Source organism: Molossus molossus, unplaced genomic scaffold (assembly GCF_014108415.1).
Source record: "Molossus molossus isolate mMolMol1 unplaced genomic scaffold, mMolMol1.p scaffold_m16_p_13, whole genome shotgun sequence".
In the NCBI taxonomy this organism is placed as follows: Eukaryota; Metazoa; Chordata; class Mammalia; order Chiroptera; family Molossidae; genus Molossus; species Molossus molossus.
In genome coordinates this window covers 55,526,872-55,543,464 of record NW_023425348.1, presented here as the reverse complement: position 1 = coordinate 55,543,464, position 16,593 = coordinate 55,526,872, and the positions used below count along the sequence as shown (strand labels likewise).

Genomic DNA, 16,593 nt, shown 5'->3' with positions numbered 1-16,593 from the left:
AAGACTGTACCCCACAGGACACTGACTTCATAAAGCCACTTTGCCTAGAAAGGAGATGTAGTTACCTACCTAATACATAGAAGCAAATGCAGGGAGTCAGCCAAAATGAGGAGACAAAAACCCCCAAACAAAACATGTCTCAAATAAAAGAACAGGACAAAAACTGCAGGAAAAAAGTAAATAAAATGGAGACAAGCAATCTACCAGATACAGAGTTCAAAACACTGATTATAAAAAATGCTCAATAAACTTAGGGGAAAAATTAGATGAACTCAGAGAACATAAAAATAGAAAACATAAAAAGTAGCACTCAGAAATGAAGAACACATTAGGTAGAATCAACAGCAGTTTAGATGAAGCAGAGGATCAAATCAGCAATTTGTAAGAAAAGGTAGTGGAAGACACCCAATTGGAACAATCAAAAGAAAAAGAAATTTAAATAAATGAGGATAGTTTGAGGACTTCTGTGACAACATCATCAGGTTACCAGAAGACGAAGAGAACAAGGGATTGAAAACCTATTTGAAGAAATAATGACTGAAAACTTCTCTAACTTGGCAAAGAAAATAGACATACAAGTCCACAAAGCACAGAGTCCCCAACAAGATGAACCCAAAAAGGCCCACACCAAAACACATCATAATTAAAATGCCAAAGGTTAAAGACAAAGATTGCATCTTAAAAGCAGCAAGAGAAAAGCAGTTCTTTATATTCAAGGGAGCTCACATGAGACTGTTAGCTGATTTCTCAACAAAATTTTCAGGCCAAAAGGGAATGGCACAAAATATTCAAAGGGATGAACGGAAGATACCTAAAACCAAGAACTACTTAGAAAGGCTATCATTTAGAATCAAAGGTGAGATGAAAGAGTTCTCATAACCACTAAACAAAGGTATTTCTTTAAGAAGAAAAGATAAAAATATATGAGAAAGAAAAATATTCTCACTGACAAAGGCAAACACTTAGTAAAAGCAGTGGATAAACCAACTATAAAGCTAGTACAAAGGTTAAAAGACATAAGTAGAAAGATAATCTGTAATTACCATAATAAATTCAGAGCTACGAACAAAAGAAATAAGAATGACAAAAACAAACATGGAGGGGTGAGTAAAAATTGTAGTGATTTTAGAATGTGTTCGAACTGAAGCAACCATCAACTTAAAGTAGACTGCTGTAAACATAGTGTAGGTATGGGAAGCACATGGTAACTACAACAGATATACAAGAAATAATGAGAAAGGAATCTAAATATAACACTATAGAAAGTCATCAACATACAAGATAGCAGGACAATAAGAAAGGAACAGAGAACTACAAAAACAATCAGAAAACAATAAAATAGCAATCATTACATATCTATCAATAATTACTTTAAATATAAATGGACTAAATGCTCCAATCAAAAGATATAGGGTGGCTGAATGGATAGAAAAACAAGACCTGTATCTATGCTGCTGACAAGAGATTTACATTAGATTAAAAGCAGACACAGACTGAAAGTAAAGGAATGCAAAAATACACTTCATGCAAATAGAACGGAAAAAAAAAGCTGGGGCAGTAATACTTGTATGAGATAAAATGGACTGTAAAACAAAGGCTGTAACAAAAAAAGGGCATTTTATAATGAGAAAGGGATCAACCCAATAAGAAGATATAACTCATAAAAATTTACACACCCAATATAGGAGCACCTAAATGTATGAAGCAAATATTGACAGATACAAAGGAAGAGATCCACAGCAATACAGTAATAGTAGAGACTTTAACACCCCATTGATATCAGTGGATAGATAATCCAGACAGAAAATAAAAAAGAAACTGTACTTAAATGACACATTAGACCAGATGCACTTAATTGGTATTTTTAGAACATTTCAACAAAAAGCGGCAGAATATACATTCTTTTCAAGTGTATATGGAACATTTTCCAGAACAGACCACATGTCAGGACACAAAATAAGTCTCATTAAGTTTAATACATTTAATATCATATCGAACATCATCTCCTATCATAATAGTATGGAGCTAGAAATCAATTTCAAGAAAAAAATTGAAAAACACAAACACATGGAGCATAAATAACATGATACTAAATAATCACTAGGTTAACAATGAAATCAAGGGGGGAAAAATCAAAAGATACCTTGAGACAAATGAAAATGAAAATGCAACAACCCCAAATCTATGGGACACAGAGAAAGCAGTTTGGAGAAGGAAATTTATAGCAGTAGAAGACCTACCTCAAGAAACAAAAAAAATCTTAAATTAACAATCTAACCTTACATCAAAAGGCACTAGAACAAGAACAAAGCCCAAAGTGAGAAGTAAAGAAAAAGATCAGGGCAGAAATAAACAAAATAGTCTGAAGAAACAATAGAAAAGATCAATCAAACCAAAAAAGATAAACAAAATTGATTAGCTTTTAGCTAGACTCATCAAGAAAAAAAGAGAGGGGATTCAAATAAATAAGACAGAAATAAGAAGAATAGTGGAAATTGACACCAAAGAATTATAAGAAAATACCATGAACAATTATATACTAATAAGTTGCACAATCAGGAAGAAACTGATAAGTCCTAGAAATATACAAGATTCCAAGACTGAATCAGAAAGAAACAATCTGAACAGACTGATAACTACTAGCAAAATCAAATTAGTAATAAAAAATACTCCCAACAAACAAGAGATGTGGATCAGATGGCTTCACAGGTGAATTTTACATTCAAGGAAGAATTACTACCCATCCTTATCAAACTATTCCAAAAAACTGAGGAGGAGGAAAGTCTCTCAAATTCATTTGACAAGGCCAGCATTACCCTGATACTAAAACCAGAGACATTACAAAAAAAAAAAAAATTATAGGCTAATATTCCTTATGAATATAGATACAAAAATCCTTAAAAGATCATATACTGTACCATGATCAAGTAGGATTTATTCCCAGGATGCAAGGTTGGTTCAATATCTGCAAATCAATTAACATGATACACCCCATAAGGAGAATGAAGGATAAAAGTCATATGATTATATCAATAGATACAGAAAAAGCACTTGACAAAATCCAACACCCATTCATAATGAAAACTCTCAGCAAAGTGGGGATAAATGGAACATATCTCAACATAATAAAGGCCAATATGACAAACCCACAGTGAGCATAATATTCAACAATGAAAACTTGAAAGCTTTTTCTTTAAGATCAAGAACAAGACAAGGATATCCACTTTCACCACTTTTATTCATCATAATATTTGAAGTCCTATCCATAGCAATCAGATAAGAAAAAGAAATAAAAGCCCTCCACATTGAATAGGAAGAAGTAAAACTGTTTTTTTTTTTTGCAGATGACATGATAGCATACATAAAGAACTCTAAAGAGTCCACCAAAAAACTGTTAGAACTGATAAATTCAGTAAAGTAGCATAATACAAAATAAATATTCAGAAATCAGTTGCATCTTACACACCAATAACCTACTATAAGAGAAATAAAACCATGCCATTTACAATTGTATCCAGAAGAATAAAATATGTAAGAATAAATTTAACCAAGGTGGAAAAAGACCTGTACACTTTGAAAATTTTAAGACATTGAAGAAAGAAACTGAAGATACAAATAAATGAAAGTATATACCGTGCTCAAGGATAGGAAGAGTTAACATTATTAAGATGTTTATACTACCCAAAGCAATCCAATCAGTGAAATCCCTATTAAAATACCAATGGCATTTTTCAAAGAACTAGAAGAAATATTTCAAAAATTTATATAGAACCACAAAAAACTCCAAATAGCAAAAACAATCTTCAGAAAGAAGAACCAAGTTGAAAGTCATACATACTATGTGATATCAAACTACACTACAAGGTTATAGTAATCAAAACAGACACATAGATCAATGGAAAATAGCCCAAAATAAACCCATGCTTATATGATCAATTAATCTATAACAAAGGAGGCAAGAAAGACCTACAGATGAACAACAGTCATATGAAAAGATGCTCAACATCACTAATAATCAGGGAAATGCAAATTAAAACCACAATGAGATATCACCTTAAATCATTCGAATAGTTATCAACAAATCAACAAACAAGTGTTAGCAAGGATGTGGAGAAAAAGGAACACTTGTGTACTGTTGGTGGGATTGTAAATTGGTGAAGCCACTGTGGAAAATACTATGGAGGTATCTCAAAAATTAAAAATAGAACTACCATATGTTTCAGCAGTTCCACTCCTGGGTATTTATCCAAAGAACTCCAAAACACTAATTTGAAAAGATGTATCACCTCTATGTTCATTGCAGCATTATTTACAATAGCCAAATATGGAAGCAGCCTAAGTGTCCATTGGATAAAGAAGAGGCAGCACATATGTCCAATGGAATATTGCTCATCCATAAAAAAGAATGAAATCTTACCATTTGTGACAATATGGATGGACCTAGTAGGTATTGAGAAAAGTGAAATAAGTTAGACAGAGAAAGACAAATTACTGTATGATTTCATTTATATGCGAAATCTAAAAAAAATAAAGAGAAACAGAACAAAACAGAAGCAGACTCACAGAGAACAAATTGGTGGTTGCCTGATGGAAGGGGGTTTGGGTGTGTGGGTCAAAAACATGAAAGGGATTAAGAAGTACAAATTAATAGTTACAAAATAGTCACAGAAATGAAAAGTACAGCATGATAGGGAATATAATCAATAATAATAACTGTATGGTGTCAGTGGGTATTAGATTTCAGATGGGGTGACTACCTCATATACCGGACACCTAAAACTAATAATATTTTATGTCAACTGTACTTGGAAAAAACCACCACTCACTAATATGTCCAAATATTGATTTCCAATCAAAGAAATCAGGGCCCCTTGGAGAAGTGGTTGATTCCAGGGCCAGAGTAAGCAAAAGAGAAGAAGAGCCTGGTACATCGTGTGGTGCCAGGAAGTGCTAAGAAAACACGGAGGCAGCATGTCGGGTGTGTGCAGGAGCCAACCTGAAAGAGCCCCAAGCTGGAAATATATCAGCAAAAAATAAATAATGATGGTACTGGATTATAATGTAAAGTATAGAATAAGTGTCCTTGTGTCCATAGTGATATACATATATAAGTAATGGGCAAGAGGAGACAATGTTTCCTTACAGAAGAATTCCAGTTAATACATGTAGAAGGAATAAGGAAAACAGAAAATCCCCACTAGACCACCACAGTAATCACTGAATTGGCTCCACCAATTTAAATCAGTGAAAGAAGTTCAAGGAGAAACAAGATATTTGTGAGTCTTTTTTTTTTAATGTATTTTTTAGAGAGAGGAAGGGAGAGGGAGAGAGAGATAGAAACATTGATGAGAGAGAACATGGATTGGCCACCTCCTGTATGCCCCCACTGGGGATCTGGCCCACAACCTGGGCATGTGTCCTGACTGGGAATTGAACCAGCAACCTCTTGGTGCATGAGTCGATACTCAACCACTGAGCCACACCGGCCGGGCATATTTGTGAGTCTTAACCTATCTCCCTCCACATAAGTTAATTACAAAGAGAAAAATAGTAACTTGACAGTGAAAAAATCTGGCAGACACCACTTGAATCAAATGATCAAGGTGAACCTCACTAATAACAAAATGTTAACTTCATGTCCTCCCTGATATGAGAAGGAAACATCACTGTGGTGGTATTCTTCCCTAAAATGTACAACTTCAATTTAATAATTATTTTCTCTTGTCCAAAACTCTGAGGTAGAAGAGAAACATGCATGCTGGTGTCTACTGGGCATGAAAGTCTAGAACTCGGGGCAGAGGTGTGGACAAGAGAAAAAAGGGGAGAACAGTGAGGGGAAGTCCAAATTTATTCAACTTCAATTTGTGTTTTCAACATTAAGATCACCCCCAAATTCTCCTTTCCCTCCCCCATGGCCTTCCATTTTCACATGAATAGCTGTGAACTGACCTCTTTACAGAGGTAACACATAACACAGGCACATACTCTTACACACCTGAACCCAACCTAGAGAGGGATATGCAGAGGAACACACACACACACACACACACACACACACACACACACAACTCACTCACTCTTAAAGAGGTCTTTAGGTCACAGAGGTCCATAAACATGTGCTCAAACATACACCCATAGGTAACAGAGGTATATAAACATATACACACAACCAGACACATGTAAATATAGCTTCAGAGGCCACAAATGCACACTATTCTTGAGAGGGCGAGGCGTACTTCCAAATGTGTAGTGAAATCTTTTCATCTACCCAGTGGATGACCTTGGAGGCTGGGGGGCAGCAGCCCCTTCTGGTCATTGAGTCTCCCTTTGCCATTCATTCATATAAAACCGATGCCACCCTGGCCGGTTTGGCTCAGCGGTTAGAGCGTCGGCCTGCGGTCCTGAGAGACCCGGGTTCGGTTCCCGCTAAGGGCGCGTACCTCGGTTGCAGTTTGTCCCCGGCCCTGGTCGGTTGTGTGGGTGGCAGCCACTCGATGTGTTCCTTTCACATCGATGTTTCTCTCTCTCTATCTGTTCCTCTCTCTCCCTCCCACTCTACCTGAACAAAAAATGGAAAAATGTCCTCGGGTGAGGATAAAAAACAAACAAACAAACAAACAAACAAAAAAACCGATGCCAAGAGGACATCTAAAGGCTCCACGGATTTGTTATTCCACACTGTACACATTCATATTCCATTCCAGGTGAACCACTGGGCACCGAGAACAACGCCTTCTAACTAGGAGTAAGCTGTCCCTCCACCTGCTATTAAAGATCCACTGCAACAGTCAACTCTCTTACCAAACAGCTTCTGCAGGACTTGTCCGTCATATAAATCTTCAGCCAGGTCTTTCACAATGATTCTTTCTCCCACCAACACATCATTGATCCAGTCAATTAATACCTAGACAAAGAGAGAGAAAATAAGAGAAGAGTCAAGGTATTTTCTTATAGATCAGCTGTTTTATCCTGGACAAATACAATCTAAATGAACTTCAGATTCTGAAAACAGCAGAACTATCCACAGGACTCAGTGTGGGGACAAGTAGCTGCAAGTGTGCACCCCAATGGCCCTGTTAATTCTCAGGTGTAAACCCTTCTAGTGCTGGTGACACTGGTATCCCTGCTAATATCTTCTGCCCCCTACTATTCCTTATCCTAATGGCAAGCAATAGTCACAGTGTTTGGCTACGTGGCTTTGTACTGAGCAAAGCATGAGCTTTGGAGTTGAAAGCCCAGCTTTACCCACTTACTCTGTGGCTCTCTATGTGTACCTCCCTCCCTCCCTCGCTTTGTTGCCTCTCTCCCTCCATCCACCCACCCACTATGCATTAATGCCTCCTATATGTCACCCTCTGTTCTGGATCCTGGGAACAGGAAGATTGAAAAAAAAGAAACAGTCTAGCCCTGGCCAGTTTGGCTCAGCGATTAGAGCATCGGCCTGCGGTCCAGAGAGACCCGGGTTTGGTTCCCGCTAAGGGCATGTACCTCGGTTGCAATTTGTCCCCGGCCCTGATTGGGCCCTGTGGGTGGCAACAACTCGATGTGTCCCTTTCACATTGATGTTTCTCTCTCTCTCTCCCTCCCACTCTATCTGAACAAAAAATGGAAAGATGTCCTTGGGTGAGGATAAAAAAACAAAACAAAACAGTCTAACTCAAAGAAACTCAGCATCTCGTGAAGGAGACAGAGAAATATCATAGGGTGACTACAACGACAGGACCAAATGTAGAGACCATGGCAGCACACAGAGGGGCTGAGCAACAGCACTGGGGTTTCAGAAGGCCCCAGAGGACGTGACCCAACTCTGCCGGAAGGGGACTGCATGACAAAGGCATGGGGGTGGGGAGAGCTGGAAGCAAGCACCGTGTGTATGGGGGCCACCATGAGCAGGTCTGGTGGCCCCGTGTTGCCAGGCAGGGGACAGCCTGAGGTTGAAGAGGCAGCTAGAGCATGGAGACCTCAAATACCGCCCTCAGGAGTGTGGACCTCAGTTGGGAAGCCGCACACTGGTTTTGAGCAGGAAAATGATATATTTAAATTTGCATTTTGATTGGATCACTCTGACATCCAGTGCCTATTTGTCTTGTTTTAAGTGAAACTTGGATAAGCTGAAGAAGAAAAATACAGAACAGGGAATTAGAAGGGGGATGAAATGAACATTTTTTCAGTGGGTGACCACATGCCAAGCCCTGTACCAGGTGTATGATGTGCAATATTTCACTTAACCCCATTTATTCCTGTTTGAATTCCATCTCCTCCACTTAGCTGTAAACATAAACAAACCACCTGGCTTCTCTGAGACTCAATTTTCTCATCTGTAAAATGGGGCTGATACGAATTTCTACTTCATAGGGAGCTTTTGAGGGTCCTTAACAAAGGCAGTAAAAGGAATGTGTGGACTCTAAGATCCTGGCAAATGTGAGCTTATTTGCACTCACTTCTCAGATCCTTATTATCAACATAACTCGCTGGGCATCTGTCATGTCCCACTTGTGTTAAATTTTAGAAGTCCGGTTACTGGACCACGAGCTGCGTGCAGGAAGGGACTGATGTGACTTGATCCTCTCAGCAGGGGCTCTCGTGGTGCCTGCGCAGGGTGGGTGGTCTACAGACACCTGTTGAGTCTGGGGGGCACCTGAAGCCCCTAATTTCTTCTTACCTTCATCAGTTCTTGAAGTTTGGGGTCACTGCGTGAGTTTGGATCCACCATTGTTCGCACTTCATTCTCCTCTTTAAAAAGAAAAGAAGGTCAGTGGGGGAGGTTCCACTGGAAGGCATCAGGCTACCCCAGAGAACAAGAGACCCCGTTACCCAGCATTGTGTCTTCAGGGTCCAGCTCGAAGGGGATCGGGCTGAGGGGCAGGTTGATGGCGTTCATGCCCTCCTCCTGCAGCTCGGACACTGTAAGGAGAAGAAAGCGCAGAGTCACACACAGCCCACTGACGACAGGGGCATGGATCTCGAGCCAACGTGTTTGATTCTGATACCGAGAAACAAAACCTGAGGTTAGGTGAGCACGGCCGGCCGCGCAGCCTGCAGTCAGTGTCCCACCTCTCCTTGCTAAGAGGACTGACTCGTCCCTTTGACCTCACCTCTTCCGGCTGTCAACCTCATTCCCTGTCCTGGGGGGAAGCAGGGAGGTCTCTGCCTCCTCTCAGGAACAATCTTAGAATAAATGAAAGTGGGCACTGCCGTCTTTCTTAGGTCTCTGCCGCTTGCCTCCTGCTGCCTCTCCTTCCAGGGCTTCCTGTGGGTGCACAGTGGGCGCCTGCTGACTCTGAGCGGATGAAGGAGCTCCCCACTCGAAGGCTGCCTTTATGTTGTAAGCCATCTCCCGCCCCAGCTCAACATTTGTGTGACTTCTCTCCGGATCTGGCTTCCCGGAGTCCATTTCTGATCGTCCCAATTCCCTCCTCCACCTCCCTCCAGCCACTGCTCAGCGCCGCCTCTTCCCTGGGCTCTGGCCCTGTCCCTTCAGTGCTAAGGAGCTGTGGCCCTGGGACCCACCTATCCTAGAAGCAATGACTTCAGTCCTCTCACCTCTGTTCAATTCCAGTTCAGATAATTACTTTTTACTAATTAAGCAAACAAAAACCATTTTCTCTGAAAGCGGTGGTCAGCAAAAGGTTCTTAAAGGACCAACATGGCAGCTGCAATCAACCTTAATAGAAGCAATGTTCCATCTTTCCCTTTTATTTCATTTTTTGATTGACTCTGGCCTCACCAACTGCCAGTATATACTTGCAAGAACTCTTAAGTACAAGGCAGCCACTTACAAAGAGTTCTTTCATATTAGCAAACTCACTGCAGTTGGATGGAGAAGGAGATTGCCTAACAAAGGCACTCTACCCCAAAGAGACGCAACTTGCCTTATAAAGCTGGTATTTCGTCCCGTGGCTGTGGGCCCTTGACATTTATATGGGATATCAGCCAGTCACCGTCTTGAATCTCCGAATTCACAGACACCCACTACTCTATCAAAGTCTCCCCCATAAAACATAATGAACAATATAAGCGATACCTTAAAGACTAACATGATTCTATAGGTATAGGACTGTAATTGCCTTCTAGACAAGAACAATAGTTTCCTTAGACTTCTATAATTTCTTCTAATATCCCTCCTAGGATGGGCAGTTTGCTTATTTTCCAGGCTGTTTCTCACAAAGAAGCAAGATTTCCATCGCTTAACAAGCACTGCTGTGCCAGAATGGGCAGTGGGAATAGTCACGTGTCAATGTGGGCGAGAGGCTGGGCTTACTGGACAGGACATGACGGGCTCCTGGCCAGAACCTTCTCTACCTGGGGGTCAGCACATTCTCCTCCAGGTCTGTGCTGTCCCATGGTACGGGTTAGCCACATTCGGCTCTTTCAATTCAAATGAAGTAGAAATTTAGTTTCTCAGTTGTACCTATCACATTTGAAATGCTCGATGGCCCACATGTATTATAGCCGGTGATGACCACCCTGGATAGCACGGATGTAGAAGATTTCTATCCATCACAGGAATGGATGACACGGTCCTAGGGGATCCCATATGTCTAATGCTGATGTCTGCATTTAAATCTCCAGCCTAGATCTGACCCTGCATTACAGGCTAATTTGATGTCTTCTCTTTTGTCTATTAACAGAGGTCTCAAATGTATACAGAGAACAGAACACTGATTTTCAATACACTCACTCCCTTCATAACACTGATCCAAGACTGTTCTTTGCCTGTTCTTACCCTCCTCAGTAAATGGCTCCATCATGTATACAACGGTTTAAGCCAAAATCCAAAACTTGGCTCCAATATACTGGCAAGTTTTGTGGGCTCCACCTCCAAACCAGGACCCAATTCCAGCTGCTTCCTACCATCACCACGCCATTCTCCTGGTTCAGGCCATTGTTATTTTTCACCTGGATAACCAGAACCACCACCTAAACTGGTCTATGGCTTTCTGACCACCCCCATCCTCGCTACTTTCAATAACACAGTCAGAATGATATACAGGGTGTCTATAGATTCTATTACATTTAGAAAATAAAATGTATTTTAATAAACACTGGCTTTACAATTATTCAAAGTTGTGTATACATTTTTGGGGATGCATTATATAAAGATATAAATAGGGTCATGCATTCCCTTGCTTAAAACTTCCTGTGGTTTTCTGTCATACTCAAAATAAAACCCGAACTCCTAAGACCTATAAGAGCCTCTGATTAGCCCCCTGTCTCCCTCTCGTGTTTTATTTTCTTCAAGCACTCTGAAATCATTATTATATATAGGTCTGGTTATCTATCTCTCCCCACCAGAATGTAAGCTGTGGAAAGATAGGCACTTTTTCTCTCTTGCCCACTATTAGATCCCCAAAGATGAGCCAGACTTCCTAGATTCAAATCCAGGATCACTTACTAGCTATGTGATCTTGGGCAAATTCATCAACTTCTTATACCTCAGTTTCCTTATCTGTAAATTGGGAATGATAATAATATTGCCTACCTTCTAGGGTTGTTGAGAAGATTAAATGAGTTAATACATGTAACACGTTTAGAAGAATCCCTGGTACCTGGTAAGATCTATGTAAACATATGCTATTATTATTACTTAAAACAATACTCCATGCACAGTAAGCACTCAAGAACTACTTGTTGAATAAATTGATAATCAAAACTTAATTAAGACCACCCTTCAATTGCACAGGTTATGTGTTGAAGCACAGTTTGCCAAAGCAGTATCTAGGATGCAAAGGATTCCTGCTTGTCCTCAGGAACAAATATAGATATTTTGGCCTGACACTGTGTGCGCAGACAAGTGTGCCTGCGTGTGTGTGTACCCGCGCGTGCGCACATGTGTGCAAGTTTCTGGGGCAGCATTTCCAGCTTACATTTGGGGAGGAGAGAAAAGCCGCATGTGTCCCAAGACGGTTGTCCAGCCAGAGCTGATTTGTGCATACAGAGATGTTTACACCTCTAACGCATGACCAGAGATATAACATTACCAGCCAGGACTCCTAAAGGTCAGTCTGAAAGGGATCACTTTTATGTGGAGATCATTGTTAAAAATGTTTTCAGATTAAAAAAAAAAATCCCCAGTCAAAAACACTCCCCTCTGCTCTGCCTCTTTTATTCACTCACAGAGACAAAACAAACCCAAGAAGAAAGGCTGAGATATGTTTGCAATTGGAAATGTTTTTTTCAGGAAATGATTTGGTACAGGAACATCATTCCCATCCCATTAACTGCTGACTCGGAGCCAACTGTTTGTAAAAGTGAATATGCAAACTGCCCGGTTCAGGCCTGGCCCCCACCCCACGGGCTGCATTAGTGGCCAATTTCTCAAAACAGCCCGCCTGCCTCGGAGGCTTCATTTCTGTGAAAGCGACGCAGGACCCGGCGGCAGCCCTCCAGCCCTGCGCTCTGGAGGAGAAAGAGCTGCAGTTGCATTTTCTCGGCATAGCGTATGAATATGATGTTTATCCCCCGAACCTCCTCTAACAGTCTAAAACTAGGTCTGAATGTGCAGCCCTCTGTGTCTCGAGGCAGCATTAGTCATAACTTAATAAACAGATTAAATGCCCGGCTGAAGGTCGGCCGGGGAGAGCGGGGTGACCGCCTCCACTCCCGAAGCGCTCACCACGGGAAACGGGGCTCTGGCTTTTCTGGGAAATGAAGCTTGACTCTGGGTCCGGCTGCACAGCAGAAAAAGTACGTGGATGGGCTTTGGAGTGTTCACGAGCTGGATTTGAATCCTACTTCTATTTTTATCAGCGGTGGGACCTCATGCAAGTGGCTTAACCTCCCTGAAATCTGGTATAAAATAATTCACTCTGACAAAGGGTGTGGCTGACACTGCTGGTTTCCTCCCCAGTTGTTATTTTATTCTTTTTCCCTGTTGAAAGAACCCTCATTTTGTCCCAGCACACCCCTCCCTCCGATGCCTCTAAGGTAAGATCCTGACTGGATTAGACTAATCATGATACTCTTGATTCCCTTAGCAGTGTTTGGCTCAAGCATTGCCATGTGATACAATTCTGGTAAATGAGCTGTGAGAGGAAGTTTCTAGAAGTTCTAGAATTTTTTCCCTCCACTTTAAAGAGAGGCCCAAGGAAGAGAAGAGAGCTTCTCTTTCTAACCATGATGGCATCAGGATGTTGTGCTGGATCTGCTGCAGCCATTTTGTTGCCATGAGGTGAGTCAGCCCAAAGAAAAAGCTCATAAGTTAAAGTCAGCAGAGAAGAAAGATAGAAAGAAATGGGGTTTGTTGATACAATTAAGCCACTACCCTAGCTTTATGTCTTGTTATAAGAGCTATTATAAATTCCCTTATTGTTTAGGCCAGTGGAGTTGGCGTTTTCTGGGGCTTGGATCCTAAACTCCCTAGTTGATATATGAGACACCAGGATTGTAAAGTGGATGGATGAATACAGTGGGTGTGTAGTGAATGATAATTTTCCTTTCCTTTTTTCCCATGAGAAACAGAGTAGCTGTAGGCATCTCTTACACTCCAGAAATACCTACAGGGACTCAAAGAACACCAGGCAGAAAACAAGGACGAAGAGAAGAATGGACAGGGGTTTCTAAGAGTCTGAAAGGGTCCATTTATGCAAGGCCAGTAATTTCATCCATTCAACCAATAAACATTACTGGGCACCCTTGTCTGAAGCAGACCCTATGCCAGCAAGGGGATAAGGTTGTGGGGATTTGACATGGGTCTGCCTCAATCTGCTCACAGGTGGGAGAGGCAGGCACAGAAACAGAGCAGACAGCACAGTGCCCTCAGGGGTGAGAGACATGTAACAAGAGGGCTTTGGGAGTTCAGGTAAGGCTCACTTTGGATGGGGAAGACCAGGAAGGATTCCCAGAAAGGGCGACATTTGAGCTGAACTTGGAAAAATGTCAATTTTCATCTGACACGGGTGCCCCACAAAAGGTACATCATGTGTTAAAACAGCAAGGTGTGGACAAACAGCAAGTGTTAAGAAAGTGGTGATTATGTCTGAACAATGGGAATGTAGGGAGAGCACACAGGAAATGGGGGGAAGGAAGGAACAGAGGAGCAAATAAGTAGGTAGAGCCCAGAGCGTCAAGGGTTGTGAATTCATCTGTTCCCAAGCACTCCTGGACAATGTCCCCTGTGTCTACAGACAAAACAACCGAACATACCAAGGGAGGGCAAGAGAAAACCTAGGATGTTCTTTCTCCTTCAGTGCAAGTGGACCCCAGTGAGATATTTAGTCTGCTCTAGATCCTTATCAGGATTCAGATTATTTATTTCTGGTCCTCTTGAAAGCTACTAAAGCTCACTTAATTTCTAAATGGCTCAAGGGCCCCCACAGAAGATTTTGGCAGCTAGAGACAACTACATTGTCTGGTAAGCAAATCCCAATAATTTTTCTTTATGTGAAAAATCAACCGGAAAGAACATGTACAAAATAACTACAGTTAACATCATAATAAATGGTGAGAAATTGAAACAAGGCAAAGATATCTCCTCTCACTGTGCCTATTAAAAATCATACAAAAAATTCTAACTAGTGCAATAATACAAGAGAAGGAAATAAAAGATATACATATTGGGAAGGAAGAAATAAAACCATTTTTGTTTGTAGATTAAATAATTGTCTATGTAGAAAATCCCAAAGAATTGACCAAAGCAAAACAAAACAGAACAAAAGACCCAAACTCCTAGAACTAACAAGCAATTATATAGCAAGGTTGCACGACACAAGATTAATATACAAAAGTCCTAAACATCAGAAATGAATAATTGGAATTAAAAATTAAAACACAATATCATTTATAGTAGCACCAAAACAATACAGTACTTAGATATAAATCTAACAAAATATAAACAGATATACAGAAAATTATAAAACTGATGAAAGAATTCAAAGATCTAGATAAATGAGAGATATTCAGTGTTCATTGATCGGAAGGCATAATATTAAGATGTCAATTCTACTCAACTTCACCTATAGATTTAATGCAATCCCAGTCAAAATCACAGCAAGATATTTTGTGGATATTAACAAGCTGATTGTAAAGTTTATACAAACAGGCACAAGACCCAGAGTAGTCAACACAATATTGAGAAAGAATAACAAAGTTGGAGGACTGACCAGACTTTAAGACTTACTGTAAAGCTACAGTTATCAAGATACAGTATTGGTGAAACAAGAGACAGATAGATCAATAGAACAGAACAGGGAACCCAGAAACAAACCCATACAAATATATTCAACTCATCTATGACAAAGGAGCAAAGGCAACTCAATGCAGAAAGGATAGTCTTATCAATATAGTACACGAATAATTGGGAGTCCACATGGAACACAATTAATCTAGACAGAAACCATACACTTTTAATTTTTAAATATGTTTTTATTAATTTTTGAGAGAGAGAGAGAGAGAGAGAGAGAGAGAGAGAGAGTTGGGAAAGAGAGACATCAATCCCAACCTGACCGGGAATCAAACTGGTTGACCGTTCAGTGCACAGGACGACACTCAACCAACTGAGCCAGAATGGCCAGGGCAGAAACTACACTTTTAACAAAATTTAATTCAAAATGGTTACAGACCTAAGTATAAAATAATATTACAAAATTTCTAGAAGAAAAATAACACAGGAGTAATCTATGTGATTTAGGGTTTGGCAATGAGTTTTTACATACAACATCAAAAGGACAATCCATGAAAGAAAAATTAATAAGGTGGACTTCATTAAAATGTCTACCCTGCAAAAGATATTGTTAAGAGAATAAAAAGACTAGCCATAGACTAGGAGAAAATATTTACAAAACTCATACCTGATGAAAGACTTGTATGCAAAATATACAAAGAACTCTAAAAACAGTAAAAAAACAATTCAACTCCAAAATGGACAAGAGATCTGACCAGACATGTCACCAAAGAAGGTGTATAGATGGCAAATAAGTATATGACAAATGAAAACAACAATGAGATATCACTACATACATAATTGGAGCAGCTAACATCCAGGAAACTTACAATACAAAGCTGACAAGGATGTAAAGCAACAGAAACTCTCCTTCATTGCTGGTAGAAATGCAAAATGGTACAGCCATTTTGGAAGAGAGTGTGATAGTTTCTTATAAAGCTATAGTCTTACCATATAATCCACCACTCACATTCCTACATATTTATTCAATTGATTTGAAAACAGAGTCACATAACACCCTGCACATGAATGTTTATAGTAGTTGTATTTATAATTTCCCCAAACTGGAAGCAACCAAGATACCCTTCAATACGTTAATGAGTACAACTGTGGTACATTTTTATTTAGTGATAAAAAGAAATGAGCAACAAGGCCATGAAGAGACATGGAAGAACTTTAAATGTATCATTCCTAAGTCAAAGTCTAGGCTTTAAAGGCTATATAATGTATGGTTTAATTATTTGACATTTGAAGAAGGTGAAACTATAGAGACAGTAAAAAGATCAGTGGTCACCAGGAGTTTAGGGGGAAGGTTGAATAGGCAAAGTACAGAAACAGTTTCAGATGGTGAGAATGTTCTGTATGATATTGCATTGGTAGATATGTGTTACATGCATTTGTCAGACCCACAGAACTTTATAGTACAAAGCATA

General features: G+C 40.1%; 1 protein-coding gene across 1 annotated transcript in view; it reads right to left on the bottom strand.

Moving 5' to 3' along the window:
* PARVA (parvin alpha) overlaps nt 1-16,593 on the bottom strand; it is a 156,961-nt gene that overhangs the window by 43,531 nt on the left and 96,837 nt on the right. The window contains exons 2-4 of the mRNA XM_036258636.1: nt 8,815-8,904; nt 8,663-8,733; nt 6,802-6,904 (exon numbers count right to left, since the gene is read on the bottom strand). Of these exons, the coding sequence (XP_036114529.1) occupies nt 6,802-6,904; nt 8,663-8,733; nt 8,815-8,904 (264 nt within the window). The remainder of the gene's footprint in view (nt 1-6,801; nt 6,905-8,662; nt 8,734-8,814; nt 8,905-16,593) is intronic.